Source organism: Engystomops pustulosus, chromosome 5, assembly GCF_040894005.1.
Source record: "Engystomops pustulosus chromosome 5, aEngPut4.maternal, whole genome shotgun sequence".
NCBI classification, from domain to species: domain Eukaryota; kingdom Metazoa; phylum Chordata; class Amphibia; order Anura; family Leptodactylidae; genus Engystomops; species Engystomops pustulosus.
Window position 1 is genome coordinate 136,243,092 of NC_092415.1, and position 16,965 is coordinate 136,260,056.

At 38.5% G+C, this 16,965-nt stretch overlaps 1 protein-coding gene across 5 annotated transcripts in view; it reads left to right on the top strand.

Moving 5' to 3' along the window:
• Positions 1 to 16,965, top strand: part of ADCY1 (adenylate cyclase 1) — a 326,787-nt gene that overhangs the window by 167,889 nt on the left and 141,933 nt on the right. For 4 of the 5 annotated variants that reach the window (XM_072153115.1, XM_072153117.1, XM_072153116.1 and 1 more), the window contains one exon: positions 14,809 to 14,967. The exons of the other annotated variant lie outside the window; for it this stretch is intronic. In XM_072153115.1, the coding sequence (XP_072009216.1) occupies positions 14,809 to 14,967 (159 nt within the window). The remainder of the gene's footprint in view (positions 1 to 14,808; positions 14,968 to 16,965) is intronic. 5 annotated transcript variants of the gene reach the window in all.

Consider the following 16,965-nt stretch of genomic DNA (forward strand, 5'->3'; position numbering starts at 1 on the left):
CTGTTTTTCAACTAATCTGAATGGGCTGTGACCTTACGAAAGGGGGTGTGGCCTAGCCAGGTGCCAAACAATTCAGTCTTTATTCTCTTCACACTCTGTGCCGTACATGTACAGGTGCTGAGGCTGTATGAGGAGGGCTCACGGTTGAGCCCTCTTCATACATAGGTGAGGTTTTAACCCTTCCGATGCCACTGGCGGAGCTTCATCTTTGTTACGGACGCCGGGCCCCGTGATATCATCAAGGAGGGCCGATTGGTTGCCATGGCATCTGCATTTTTTCTTTTTACACAGGATTCATTACAATGAGCCACCATCTCATTGTAATGAATCCTGTGTAAAAAGTAAAGTAGTATTGCACTGTATAGTATAAAGGATCAGAGCATCTAGGGTTAAAGTACTCTAGAGGGTCTAAAAGATATTTTTAAAAAGTAAAAAATAAATAAATAAAAACCCCCTAAAATTTCAAATCACCTACCTTTCCCTAGAACTGATTTAAAACGTAATAAACAGTAAAAATCACAAACATGTCAGGTATTGCCACGTCTCAAAATGATGTTAAAAATTCTAGGGGGTGAACCCCATAACGGAAAATAGAGCCTAAATGTCTGAAATGCTACTTTTACACCATTTTACATCGCATAAAAAAATGTCATAAAAAGTAATCAAAAGGTCCCACAATCCTCAAAATGGTAGCAATGAAAATGTCAGCTCATCTTGCGAAATAATTACACCTTACACAGCTCTGTACACCGAAGTATGAAAAAGTTACGGTATTAGCATCAGAAGATGGCAAAACTATTTTTTTTTCATACACATTCTTTTAAATCTTTAAAATGTATTAAAACAAAATAAAACCTATATAAATTTGGTGTTGTTTTCAGTGCACAGTGAAATGTGTTTTTTTGCCAATTTCACCACATTTGGAATAATTTTCCAGCTTCCCAGTACACGGCATGGAATAATAAATAACGTCACTGAGAAGTAAGCCCTCACACAGCTCTGTACACGAAAAATATGAGAAAGGTATAGATTTTTGAAGGTGGAGTGCAAAAAATGAATGAAAAAAGCAGTGTCCTTAAGGGGTTTTAAATAGGACAACTAAAAGTAGTTCTAAAGTACGGCTTCAGAGTTATAAACTACTTAAGAAAAATAATCCAGCATCATTTATTTGGGCCAAAATATGAATATAGAGTTAAACTCTGCACTGGTCTTTTTCTGACACTTTGTTAGAGCTCACCTACTATGCTCACTGTCTCCCAGTTAATGTTGTAGCAAACTTTAAATGTGCTTGAACATGCTTTTTTTTAGTCTTGTTGTGCGGAGTGTTGTGCGATAAACGTGTACATAGGGCATAGAGTTTAAGTGCATTTATTATTGTTTTCTTTGAAACAATTGTTTCTGTATTTGTGGAGATTGCATGGTCCAGGTCCAGTGCTGACAGGAAGCTTTAGTAGTTTAGTAATTCTTATGTAACCAATGCCAACATTTTTTTTTGCAGTAAGATAGCTGACTTAGCTATCTCACTTAGATAGCTCACTGATTTCACCCAGCATGCAATGTTTCTTGTGTGACACCTTGGTAATTTGACACACCTTTCTTTAGGCCATCAATTTAAATGGCTAATATTATTTTACATTGAGGGGCAGGAGTGTTTATACATTGTATTACAGATTCTCACAGACCTGTAACTTCTTCTTTAAGAGGCTCCTCTGTCCTCCGTTCATTACCTGTAGTAATGGCTCCTGTTTGCACTTATCAGTATAGAAGACACCTTTCCACAACCCCAAACAGTCACACACCAAACTATACCACAGTGAAGACCAAAAAGCTGTTGAAGGACACTAGAAACAAAAATGTACCAGGCTGGGAAGACTGAATCTGCAATAGACAAGCAACTGTGGGAGCAATAATAGAAAGTGGAAAACGAACAAGACCACTGATAATAATAATAATTCCTTCATTTATATAGCGCACACAGATTATGCGGCGTTACACAGAGCTTGCAAAATCAATCCCTGATAATCTCCCGCGATCAGGGGCTCCACACAAAATTATCACAAGAAGTTTGAGCAAAAATCACAGAACCGCACATGAGGACCTAGTGACTTCCCTGCAGAAAGCTGGGACCAACATGACAAAGGCTACCAGCACTAACACACTTATGCTTGCAGGGACTCAGATCCTGCAGTGCCAGATGTTATCCTGGAAAATGATACTCATACTGATAGTAAACAGAAGATGTCTCATTTACTATCTTTTTCCATTGACTTGTATTAATAAAATCTTCCCCTCTTGTTATAGCAATGTGCTATTGTGGAGTAATACACCTGGGATCGCTATTTAAAAAAAGTAAAAGTGGCGCCACACAAAAATGCGGAATAAAAATCTTGTTACTGTACTTTATTTCCAAAATGTTATGTTTCTATGTTTCTGCCACTTAATCACAGTCCTTTCTCAAGCATTACAACCTATATTTATTTCTGAGTTGTATAAATTAACCCCTTTGTGACCTATGCACATGTCCGCCTGAAAGTCCAGGTCAATTTTTGTAAGTTCTGTTTTTATCATCTTTATCCCTTCCCGACGTGCGCCGTAATTGGACTGTAATCCAATGAGCATGATTACATAACACAGTGTGTTATCTCTAATTGGAAGTTTTAAAAAATAAAATTAAATAATAAAAAATTTAAGTCCCCCCAAACACCACAATTCCCTATACAATAATAAAGTACAAAAACACTAAATCACAAAAAACCCCTACGTATTTGGTATTGCAGAGTCCATAAGAATCTACAAAATATCATAATTGTACCCGCTTGGTGAAAGTTGTAAAAAAAAAAAACCTTGCCTGAAATGTACATTTTTTTTATCAAGTCACTTTACAAAAAATTGTGATTGTAAAAAGTTACAAGCACCAAAATGGTATCACTGAAAAGACCAACTTGTCACGCAAAAAATAAGCCCACAACCAGCTCCGTCAGCCAAAAAAATACTAAAGTTATGCCGCTGCAAAAATGGCGATACTAAAACAAATGCAATTTTTTCTTTTCTAGTTTTTCTTCAGTAAAATTGAACAACTATAAATAAAACTGTATAAATGAGGTATCACTGTAATTGTAGTGATCCATAGAATAAAGATAATATATTACTTTTATACAACAGTGAAAGCCTCCCCCCCCCCAAAAAAAGCAAAAATTCTGAAACAAGTGATGATTTTTATTTTTCTCTACACATTAAAGAGTTCATAAAATCACATCCATAAGCTAAAAAACACTAAGGAAGTTTTTTTATAAAGTGCATCTCGTCTCGGAAAAAGTAAGCCCTTATTTGTCCGAATTGGCAAAAAACTTGCCAACTTGCCAACACGGTCCGGAAATAGTGATCGGGGCAAGATGACGGCTGTTCCTGACGGCCATCTATCCTGTCCAATGGACCAGTGGGATCAATGCAGAGCAGCCAATAGCAACAATTTCACTATTGTTCAGTAATACCGGTCATCATGTCTGTACACATGGTGATCGGGACAAGATGGTGTTTCTGACAACCATCGATTTTGTCACGGTCCAGAGGGGTTTGGCTGCCCCCCTCTGTCCATGTTTGCACGCTATTGGTTGGACGATCCAAACAAGCCAATAGCAGCAATATTCATCACAATAGGCATCACAGGGGTGAGGGGTGAGAGCAACACATGTGACAATTGTTTCTGTCTAGGACAGCACCAATTATTAGTGGAAGGGGTCATGTCTGGTGGCATCATGTCATCTCCCAGAAAGCTCTGATTGACCGAACTGTGCACCCGCTGCTGGATGAGGGTTACAACTTGTATGTGGATAACTTTTATCCCAGCTTCCACTATTCCAATCCATCAGTTACAGAGGTTCAAAACGTTGACAGTGCACATTGTACGTTATCGGGGAGTGGCGATTGGCCGCCATAACAGCCTCGGGTCTTCCAAAGACTGTCTCGTTTTAACCCTTTTAGCACATTGTAATGAATGAGGAGGAAAATCTGTAGGGCAGTATATGATAGGATCAATCAGACAGCCCAGGGTTTAAGTACCCTAGGGAGTTTGAAAAATAGTAAAATTTTAAAAAAAAGTTTAAAAAAATAAAATAATAAAAATTCAAATCACCCCAATTTCCCTACACCTGATATAAATAAAAATCATAAACACATTAGGTATTGCCGCATCCAAAATTGCCATTTAAAAAAAATATTAAAAATTCTATAAAAAAATGAAAACGTCCTCAAAAGTCGTAAAAAATAACACCACACACAGCTCCGAAGTATGAAAACCTTATTAGCTCAGGAAGATGAAATAAAAAAAATTATATTTTTTTTTTGTACAGGAGGTTTTAATTTCTGTAAATGTATGAAACCATTATAAAACCTATACAAATTTGGTATCCCTAAAATCGTACAGACCCAAAGAATAAAGTAGACATGTCATTTGGGGCATACAGTGAAATCCAAGCCCACAAGAAAATGGCGCAAATGCATTTTTTCACTTATTTCACTGCATTTGGAATTTTTTTCCACTTCCCAGTACAAAGCATAGAATATTAAATAACACTATTTTGAAGTGCAATTTGTTACGCAGAAAACAAGCCCTCATAAAGCTCTGTACATGGAAAAATAAAAAAGTTAGAGATTTTTGAAGTTGGGGAGTAAAAAATAAAAACACAAAAATGATAAAGAGCTGCGGCGGGAAGGGGTTTAACCCTTTTGGCTTACAAAAATTAGAGGTAAAAGTGACTTTTTTGGGAACATTTTCATAAGGTGCTTAATTGAATCATGACCTGTAGGGGTAAATAAACATATTACACCTGCTACATTCTCCAAGGAGTGTACATTCCAAAATGATGACACTTGTTGGGGTTCCTCTCTGTTTGTGTACCACTAGGGCTCTCCAAATTTAGCTTCTAAAAGGCCAATGTCCCTCTTTCCCTTCTGAGCCCTACTGCGTACCCTGCGTAACGAAACAACTCTCTTTCTCTTCCAAGTGCCAGCCTGTGCCTGTACACCAGTATACAGTGACAAAATGGGTATTGGAATACTCAGGAGGAATTGCACTAAACATTGTAAATGCATTTTCCTTTTTAACCCATTGTGAAGGTGCAATTTTATAGTGTTCAATGAATCTATTGTTAGATAAAATTACATTTCTGTAATTTCAATTGCATTTATTTCTCACCCTCCTGAAACGCTCATAGGGTAATAAACTTCCCAAAGGTACTGATACATTCTGATAATAGAATGTAACATTATAAATTAACCCCTTAGGGACATGGCCCTTTTTCGTTTTTTTGCATTTTAATTTTTCACTCCCCACATTAAAAAAATCGGCAGTGACAGGCGGGTGTTGGCTGTTTTATACAGCCGTTACCCGCTGTGTATGGAGAGAGCTCAGCTCGTGAACTCTCTCCATACACCCCTTGCGGCGTGAGGACGATATAGTTCGTCCTCGGTCGGCAAGGTGTTAATTGTATCCCAGCAATCTCATAATAAGATACAAGTAGGGGGATTTATCTCCTGCTTGTGCATCATGTGCAAGTACATGATGTAAACTCCACCTCTTGTGTGTGCGAAATATATTGAGAAGGTGTGACTTCATGATATATCAAGCGGGCAGCGGCACTACCGGACAACTATCCCCCCAGATCCTGCGTGGCTTTGAATAGTGCTAAAACTGGCATTGGGAAGCTTTCTTCTACACCCAGTGGCACCTGCACTAAGTTTTTGTCTAACTTTGCACATTCTTTGTAGTGTAAACTGCTTGCACATGTATGTATAGTGTGTCCGCGACCACACTTTTGTGTTGTACGGAAAACATTTTTGTCGCGGCAGCACTATACGCGACGCCACACAATTATATTATACTGAATTATTATACTGAAAGGTGCATTCCAGTGCTGTGTTAAACCGCGTGGCATTCTCTGTGTTGGTGCACTCTGCCGGAGTAGTGCAGGGGGCACCAAATTAATGAAGACAATGTGACAAAATTCATGAATCTGTCGCAAACTGCACATAGTGCACATTGTTCCGTTTTTGATAAATGTGGACAAATATATCCTGTCTCCATCAACCCACAATACTTATAGATGGGCATTTATTGTTTTAGGTGCAGTGTGGTGCTGCAACTGGCTATTTTTCAGTGGGATGAAAGTTTATGGCAAAAGGGATTCATGAATTGGCTCATGGACTCCCTATACTTGCTGTTTGCTACTCTAATTTTGCGAAAAATCTATGTGCTGTAAACTGGTGGATTTACAAACGGTGCCACAATTTTGCACCCAACAGAACAAGTTGTGAGGTTCGGCACCAGGAAAAAAAAAAATTCAGCCACTTTTTCATTTGAGTCGATCATAAATAACCCCCATAGTCACCTCAAAAGCCACTTTCTTCCAACTGTTTCAGATGGCTGCAAGGATACCATGTGACCTTAAGGTGGTGCTAATAATTGGTCTGATGTGAAATACCAAACTTCGTCAATAAGGTGTGTTCTGTGGAACATGCTAAATTTAAAAAAAAAACTGATGTAAAAACTGACACACATCCGTTTCCCATTGACTTTATAATAAAATCCTAACACAAGGTATCAATCGGTTATGTACCGTATTTTTTGGACTATAAGACGCACTTTTTAGCAAGAAAAAATCTTGCTAAAAAGTGCAAGACCCTCCCGACCGCTGTAATGGAGATCGGATGATGCCCGGACACAGTGCTTCATCCGATCTCCCAGAGAGGAGAGCCTCTGCACTGCTCTCCCCATTCCCGGGTGTTCGACAGGAGCTGCAGTGATGTCAGCATCATGTGACTGATCACATGCTTCTTACATCACCACATACTGCCAAGAATGGGGACATGCTGCGCTGGGAGAGGGTAAGAAAAAAGGGAGGGGGTTTCAATGTGTAGAGTAGTTCCCTGTGTGTTCCATATTTGTGTTTAGTAGAGCTGTGTGTGTATTCATGGTAAAGTAGTTCCAACATTGTTCCTTATATGTGTATAGCAGAGCTGTGTGTGTGTAAATCTTTGGATGTAGCAGAGCTGCTAGTGTAAATGTATGGATGAAGCAAAGCTGTGTGTGTAAATGTATGGATGAAGCGGAGCTGTGTGTATAAATGTATGGATGTAGCAGAGCTGCAAGTGTAAATGTATGGATGAAGCGGAGCTGTGTGTGTATCATAGTATATTAGGCTGGAAAAAGACGCAAGTCCATCAAGTCCAACCTTTACGAATTAAATAAATGTTTTATCCCCATAACCCGTGATATTTTTTCTCTTCAGAAAGGCATCCAGGCCTCTCTTGAACATGTACATAGAGTCCGCCATAACAACCTCCTGCGGACGACATAAAAATCCATTGATTTCAGTGGTATTTAGAATGGATATGTTTACCTTCCATTTTTTACTTTTTTAAGCGGCAGGTAGAAACAGAAATCCTGAAGGTAGTGTGAACATGTGAAATACAGTGGATGCATATTGGAAAAAAATGTACTTCCAGATTGACAGCTAACATCATTTGATTTTAGATGCAGACTTCTGCTGCGTATGAAATGATTCATATTGGAATTATTTATGCTTGTTAAGACTTTAAAATAAAGTCCTTCATGCTAGTTATTTTGTCCTTGTGTTTCACTTGGTCCTTTTTAACTTTTTAGCTTCAAAATACAATGCAGATATGGCAAGCTCTGTGTACCGCTGCATAATCTGTGTGGGCTATATAAGTAAAGGAATTATTATTATTAATGCAGATTTATGAATCAGAATTGGCACATGTTCTGTATCAAGAAGCAAGCGTTTATAATCTCCACATGAAAGAAGTAATCTTCCTAGCTAGTTTACTAAGAGCGGCAACATGGGTGACAGAGGTAGCTCAATTAGCTACTGGGTGCATGGAAGCCACCTTGTTTTCCCGATCTACTAGCTGTAATAGTAATCTATTTCCTTTGGTTTCTGTCAATGTTTTTGATGTTCTATTACGGCATGGAGCACAGCAGTTTGTGCTCCATGCCGTAATAGTGCGTCATGGACAAGATGCTGGTGCAGCTCAGGTGAAGAGACATCGGGAAACACAGGGTATCATCAGTAAATTACAGCTGACATCCTCGTGTAATACCTGCAGTCACAGAAAGCACCGTTTGCGGTTGTTAACCTTTTAAATGAAGCAGTCACAGACAGAAGCTTACAGGTATCAACATGGGCTACTAGTGCCCTGCAATACATCAGTATTGCACTCATTGTAATGAACAAGCAATCAAACAATTGCTTTTTCATGTCCCATAGGGGGACAAATAAAAAAATGTAAATAAAAAATAACCTACCATACTACCAACTATAGCCTGCCAGCCCCCTGTATTATATAGCCTGCCAGCTCCCTGTAGTATATAGCCTGCCTGCCCCCTGTTGTATATAGTACTCACCTTCCAACACTCCCCTGGAAGATCCTTTTCTATGCAGCAATGCTCCGGGATCGGCTCCATGTGCCTTCGCCGTCCGTCGCAGACACAATGACTTCAGCCGGTTGCTGACATCATAGTGTGTGCCGATGCCGACGCACATAGTAGAACGTCAGCGAGCAGCTGTAGTCACAATCACTGCGGCGGACGGCGCGGGGACACGGAGACGATGCCGGAGCATTGCTGTATAGAAGATGACCTGCCGGGGGGCGTCGGCAGGCGAGTACCCTGTTTGTTTTTTTTTAATCGAGTATAAGCCTAGGTGAGTTTCTCAGCACATTTTTTGTGCTGAAAAACTTTGCTTTTGCTCAAGTATTTACGGTAATAAATTTATAATTTATACAAACAGTACACCATACAAACCCCACGTACAACTTATTGTTGTGGCCGTAATGACCCGTACAATTAAACAAAATCTTTATTAAAACTTCATTAAAAATTATGTAAAAACCCAACAAAAATTCTGATTTTTACATTACTTGTCTTTACATAAAATGCAATAAAAAGTGATTTAAAAAAGTATACAAAAATGTAACTTTTTTATAGTACACCATATCCCTCAAAAACAAGGCCTCAACCAGCTCTATAGACCAAAAATTTAGAGTTATGCCACTTGGAAAATGATAATGCTCCTATGTAGATCTCAAAGGGTTAGCAATCTTCTTTAACCCCTTATCACCGACACTAGTTTTCAGCTCAATGACCAGACTCGATTTTTCAAATCTGACATGTCTCACGATAATTGGTTATAACTTCGGAACGCTTTAACATATCCCGGTGATTTTGAGAATGTTTTCTCGTGATACATTGTACTTCATGTTAGTTATAAAATTTAAGTGATAAGTTTAGCGATTCGTTCTGAAAAAAAGTGAAAATTTGGCAAAAGTTTGTAAAAATTCTTCATTTTCCTAGTTTGAAATGTTCTGCTTTCCAGACAGGAAGTAAAACTACCCAAAAAGCTTGATAATTAACATTTACGGAATGTCGGCTTTATGTTGAGATAATATTTTATGCATCCTCTCACTTTTCTAGGATGTTATGAGGTGCAGAACTTTAGGTGCGATTTTTCTCATTTTCATGAAAATTGCCAAAACTCACATTTTGAGGGAAAACTCAGCTTTCAAGTGACTTTGAGAGGCCTAAGTAATAGTAAAACCCCATAAATTACCCCACTATAGAAACTTCACCCCTCAACGTATGTAAAACAACTTCTATTAAGTCCATTAACCCTTTAAGTGTTTCACATGGGTTAAAACAATATGGAACTGCGATTTAGAAACTATGGAATTTTTTTGGAACATACATTCATTTAGGCCAAACTGACATTTTCAGAATAAATTAAATGATGAAACGCACTGCAACGCTTGATGCCCAATTCCTCCCGAGTGTACTGATACCCCATATGTGGTGGTAAACTGCTGTACGGGCGCACGGCCGAGTATAGAATGAATGGAGACGCCATTCACAGCAGATTTGTATTGTCACATTGTACAACCTATACATTTTTATTTTTTTTTGGTAATGCAAACATATGAGGGCTTATTTTTTACAATGTATAGATAATTCATTTAGGGGGTCTATAGCTTATTCATGAGATTTTATTAACTATTTCAAGGGGGACACAAACAAAATCATCAATTTTTATTTTGGATTTTTAGCATTTTTTTTCCCCCCGTTCACCGTAATGTAAAAATAATATTTTATCTTTATTCTCTGGTTCACTACGATTGCGGTGATACCTCATTTATATAGTTTTTCTTATCTTTTTCCTGAGCAAAACCAATATTGGAGAATATCGCATTGTTTTTACTATTGACAACTTTTTAGGGCCATAACTTCTGTATTTTTCTGTTGTCAGATCTGGTTGAGGGCTTATTTTTTGCGAAAAGAGTTGTTCTTTTCAGTCGAATCATATTAGGGAATGTAGCTTTTTTTGATCAGTTTTTAGAACATTTTTTGTGATAGTGTTTGATGAAAAATTGTATATTACGGGAAGTTTTTCGTAGTTATTTTTTTCATCGTTCACCGAGCGGGTTCAATATTGATTTAGATTTATTGTACAGATTAATACAGACGCGGTGATACCAAATATGTACATTTTTTGTGTGTTTTTGTGTTTTATATACTGTATTTGCATTATATGTGTAACTGGGGAGATTATGGGACTTTATTTTATTTATTTAATTATTATTATAAAACAATTTAATGTTTTTTTTTTTTACTTTCACATATTTTCAACCTTTTGGCTTGAATAAGCGATCATCCGATCGCTTATTCAAGCCTTTACACTGCAATACACTTGTATTGCAGTGTATAGTGTAAGTAACTGAGCATGCCGCGCATGCTCAGTTACTTACAGCCGGGTCCTGCCAGGAAGGCAGAACCCGGCGAGAAGAGGAGCCGACAGCCCCGGGTCACTCGTCGGGACCCGGGGCAGCGGCAGGAGGGATCGGATCCCCCGGTAAGCACACCGGGGGGGTCCGATCCACGGGGGACACACTTGCACGCCGCGGTCATGCTTGACCGCGGCGTGTAAGGGGTTAAACACCTGGGATCGGAGTTTTTCCGATCCCGGGTGTTAGTGCCGGGTCTGGGCTGTGATATCACAGCCCGACACCGGCACTATAATAACCCGATGTCCCGAAATGTTCTTCTGATGCGGCGCCGTAGAAAGGCGTCGCATCAGAAGAAGTACCCTTAATGACCGACGTAGATTCCCGATAGGGCGGTCATTAAGGGGTTAAAAGCTGTTTCTGATATTTTGAGGGTTGAAGGTGGATTGACATATAGAGGGTTTCTAATATACAGTGCTTTACGAAAGTATTCGCCCCCCCTTGAACTTTTCTACCCTTTGCCACAATTCATGCTTCAAACATAAAGATATAAAATTGTAATTTTTTGATGAACAATCAACAAGTGGGAAACAATTGTGAAGTGGAACAAAGTTTTTTAGATATTTTAAAATAAACTTTTGTGAAAAAAAAAATGGAATAGTGGGGCATGCAATATTATTCGGCCCCGTGCTGTGATTACAGCTGCAAGTCTCTTGGGGAATGTCAGTTTTGCACATCGAGAAACTGAAATTCTTGCACGTTTTTCCTTGAAAAACAGCTCAAAATGGCTTCCCCGAGTCAGCGGTTACAGGGTCGTGTCTAGGGGCAACTGACACCAGGACTGATAGTGACTGGTTGGACTTATGTCTGTGAAATGCTGCTTTTTTTGTTAATGACAGTGAGTTAGAGAATGTGTTATCCTGAGTACATTTAGAAAACATACCTTTGTTGGAATATCCCTTTAACTGCTGCGGTCGAACCCGCCTTTTCATACAGAGTCTCACCCTAGGGCTCACCCCCCCTCTTCATACAGAGGAGGGGTTTGCTGTCTATTTCAGCAAACACCCACCAAACGCACCACAAGTATTAATTTTTCCAATGCCGCCGGCACCTTTGTTACTATTGCAGTAGTATTGCGGTATATGGTGGAAACAATCAAACCATCTAGGGTTAAAGTACCGTAGAGGTACTAAAAATGGTAAATATAAATTAAAATCAATCCCCTTTCCCTAGAATTGATCTAAAACTTAGAGGAAATCTACTATTTGATTTCATGCATTATGAACCAAACACACATTGAGAATGCTGTAGCTACACTGATACAGGCACATATTTTGTTTAATCCCCGTGCTGAGTGGTTTTGCTGAAAAAACAATTATAACATTCACACCTCAACATTCATACCTTGGGAAAGCTGGATTGCTTCAGCCTGCCAGTGATAAACACAGAGCTTTCTGAATAGTCCAGACAGGACTAATCAACCTGATCTGGATCACTCATAAACAGCAGCTGGGGGATGGTGCCGCGATTGATTACTTCTGCCTCTAAGGGATAACACAGTGATTACATAATTCTCTGGTGCAGTGGATAACTAATGTGAGAAGAAAAGCGACGAGCCAGGCAAAAGAGCGAGAGAGCTTAATTATCATAATTTTATAATTGTTTTTTCAGCAAAACTGCTCAGCTACGAGATTAAACAAGATATGTGCCTGCATCAGTACATCCACAGCATTCTTAAGGTATGTTTGGTTCATAATGCATGAAATCAAATGGTAGATTTTCTTTAATTAAGAGTTAAAATCACAAACATGTTAGGTATTGCCACATCACAAAATGCAGAATCTATCAAGATATGAAAACAGTTATTCCCCTCCATGAACCCCATAACGGAAAAGAGAACCCAAATATCTGAAACTCTTTTACTCTTACATTTTACATCACATAAAAAGTTTAAAAAGTGATCAAGGTCGATTTTTGTCCTCAAAATTAAATCTACAAAAGCATCAGCTCATGTTGCAAAAATGACACCTCACACAGCTCCGTATACCATAGTGTGAAAAAGTAATTAGCATCAGAAGGTGAAACAATTTTTTCTTTCGTACACATTTTTAAAATTTTTGAAAATGTATTAAATTATTATTTGAATTGCCTTAGTATTGCTTGGATACTTTAAAATTATTGGCTGCTGCAATCTGTTACTGAACATTAATAAACACTTGAAAACGTGAAAATTGGTATCTGTTGGTAATTATTGTATGTCAGATGTAGCCTGTATTTACTCTGATCATATGGATCGATGGACATAATGCATGATTATAGAAGAATTACTATATTTCTTGGACTAGACATGAGAAAATGTTGTGAAACGGGCTGGAAGTAGATTGAAGAGGATTCTTCTATTATATAATTTGACTCCATTTCATCTCTCATTTGGAGCATAAAGTCGACAAAAATGAGCCCACAAGAAAGTAACGCAAATTTGTATTTTTTTTTTGCTAATTTCACCACATTTGAGAAAATAAGCCATTACTCTGTACATGTAAAAATATGCTTAGGTTGGCAGGTAATTCCTGCATGTGGACAACAGTCAATTGTTACAGCAGTACAGGAGCTCGGCAGTATGCGACAGCCAGAACTCCTCAGTATCGTGAATCGTGATAGCGTTATAGGCACCTCGACAGGATCTGCTTCTGCCATGATCTATCTTTTGCCACATTTCAGGCTTCAAACATAAAGATATAAAATTGTAATTTTTTTTTTTGGTGAAGAGCCAACAACAAGTGAGGTGGAACAATATTTATTGGATATTTTAAACTTTTGTGAAAAATAAACTGAAAAGCGGAGCTTGCAATATTATTCGGCCCCTTTACTTTCAGTGCAGCATACTCATTACAAAAGTTCAGTGAGGATCTCTGAATGATCGATTGTTGTCCTAAATGACAGATTACGTATGACAAATATAATCCATCTGTGTGTAATCAAGTCTCTGTATAAATACACCTGCTCTGTTATAATCTCAGGGTTCTGTTTAAATCGTAGAGAGCATCATGAAGACCAGATAACACACCAGGCAGCTCCGTGATACTGTTGTGGAGAAGTTTCAAGAAAAAAAGAAAAATTAAAATCACCCATCCTTCATTAGAAAACATAATTACCTTATATACTCGAGTATAAGCCTAGTTTTTCAGCACAAAAAAATGTGCTGAAAAACCCAAACTCGGCTTATACTCGAGTAAAAAATATATAGGTTTTAACAGGTTTTTGTGGTAAAATTAGGGGCCTCAGCTTATACTTGGGTCGGCTTATACTCGAGTATATACGGTAAATAAACCAAAAACGTAACATATTAAAAAACCAAAATGTTTCGTATTTTTTCCTTCTGAAAATGTCATAACTATTAAATTAAAAGAATATTCACTTCATAGCTCTACGCAGTACAGATAAAAAATATTATAAAAATTATAGAGGGGATGTGCCATGTGGATCACACAGTGGAAGCCATAATAATAAAACTAGCAAGAAAATGTTGTGTTTTTTCAATTGCTTCAGATTTGTTTTTTTTCCAGCTTTCTAGTACATTGCAAAGAATAACAAATGGTTCTACTATGTAAAATAATATAGCTCTGTAGATAGAGAACTAAAAAAGTTATAGCTTTAAAAATGCAGACAATAAAAAAGGGTTAATGTGCTGCTCAATGTAAGAATTCCTTTGTGTATGGGATTATTTTTAATGGTGGATCTCCAAGGGTTTAAGAGTTGGATTTATGGTAATGGTGCCTGATGTGGATGTTGTCTTCCATAGTTACTGAGCCTTTTTCTCTACATATAAGATAATGACAAGATCGCACATGGTTCCACTTGCATTTTCAATACAGTTTGTGGTTTCTCCCCTCAGACTTAACTGTTTTTATATAATAGGGAATATGTCTCATTCATGTGCGCACTCAAAAATAAACATTACTATGACAATTTATGTGCATGCCATCTTACTAAGCTATCTATTTCTTTTCCTTTTAGATCTGTAGCAGAAGCTACTGAAGTGGATCTAAATATGAGAGTAGGATTGCATACCGGTCGTGTTCTTTGTGGAGTTCTGGGGCTTCGCAAATGGCAATATGATGTCTGGTCCAATGATGTTACACTGGCCAATGTAATGGAAGCTGGTGGATTGCCAGGGTATTTTTAATATCTTTTGATTTTGTTTAATACTGTTGAAATCATTTATTAATTACCATATATACTCAAGTATAAGTCAAGGACCCCTAATTTGACCACAAATAACTCAGAAAACTTATTGACGCAAATATAAGCCTAGGGTGGCCTGTGGCCCCCTATTAATGGAGTGCAGCGCAGGTCACTTATTAATGGAATGCCCTGGAGCCCCCTATTAAGGAAATGCCCTGCAGCCCCCCTGTTAATGAAATGCTTTGCAGCAAACCTATTAATTAAATGCCTTGTGTATAAAAAAAAGCTTAACTTACTCAATTTCCAATGCTCCCCGCGGCTCCTCTTGCTTATTCTCTTTACTTATAACAGAGCAGGCAGAGACGCGTCTATGTGCTCTGCCCCCCAGTGCACACTATGATGTTAGCAACGGCCACACCGCCACGTCAGAGCATGAGCTGGCGGCCACAGCGCATAGACGTGCCTCTGCACAGTCACTGTTATGAGTGAAGAGAAGAAAGCGCAGCTGCGTGGAGAATTGAGAGGTGAGTATGGAAGTTTATTTTTTTTATACACTCGTGTATAAGCTGAGGTCAGGTTGAGTGTATATTGTCATCCGGCTGTCGGCTGAATTATCACACATATGCCTATGGCTGCCATACGCGGAAGCAGGAAGCTAAGCAGCAAAGCCGCACATGTTATAATTCAGCTGGATGACGTAGGGAAAGGAGGTGTGAGCAAGCTGCGGGACTCTCGCCTATGTATCCGCCCACCTCGACTCGCTAGACTCTCTGTCTGGTTACCAGGCAGAGAATAAATGTTTTTTTTTTTTTTCCTTTTCTGCTCAGCGATTTTATTAACTGAAGAAAGGTTGCCCTTATGCTATAAGGGCTCTATCGAAACCTGCCCGCAACTTAAAGGTTCCCTTTAATTAAATGAAATTGAGAATTCAGACAGGAATGTGCTAAATGTTGAGAAATATAAGCAGTTCTTATCCATCATGGGGGTGTACCATTGGCTGCAAGTGTATTCTGCAGCAGCACAATGACTTATAACAGTTATGGCAAACCTTTTAGCGGCCGAGTGCCCAAATTGCAGCCCCCCTTATTTATAGCGAGGTGCCAACCAAAAATTAAAGCAGTACTTATTGCTCCCTGTTTTTCAACAACTTTCGATCATACTGGCCTCCTGAGGACATGATGGAATATTAGCATTATTTAAGCTTCAGAGAATCATGGGGGCAGCAGAAGGTCCTCCAAAGATAATTCAGCCCTGTCTACTTATTTCCCTCTTCCTATAGTCCCAAGTAGCGAAGTAAGTATCACTTTAAAATATATCCTGTCTGGTGTCCTGGGGCAATGGCCCACAGAAAGGGCTCTGAGTGCCGCCTCTGCCATAGGTTTGCCTATAATATACAACAAGAAGAACATGGAGTCCTTGAAGTGACCTCAATAATATTCCTGTCTGGAATAAAATGAAGATACAGAATAAGAGCAAGTCTACATCATTACTGTAGATGTAAATCTCTCCCTTTGTCTCCCTATTCATATGGTTTCTCCAGATTATTTCAGAAATGGCAGGATTGTTGCAGACAGTTCTGCAACTGAATTGCGAATGTACTGTGAGTTTAATCAAACGATGATGCAAAAATTTTTCAATTAATTTGTTAAAAAATAACATTATTTAATGATAATTTCACACAAACGTAATTTGACCACTATTTTATATTTGTGAGTCAAAACATGGTCGGGTTTGGTGAAATGGGGTCCAAATCATAGAAAGGATGCAAAATATTCCATTATACTTTATTTATATTGTGGTTACAGTTATGTCTTACAGGTATTGTTATGTTCTATTTTACTATTTTTTTGACTAGATACGTCAAGTTTAGTATATGTGTGTCATAGCTCCCAACTTACCCAAAGTTGGTGGGAAATTCCAGTTTCTTGGGCGCAGTCCTCCTGTTCTGGGCAGTTGGGAGAATCTCCGGCCTCCTGGTCCCCGTCCCAA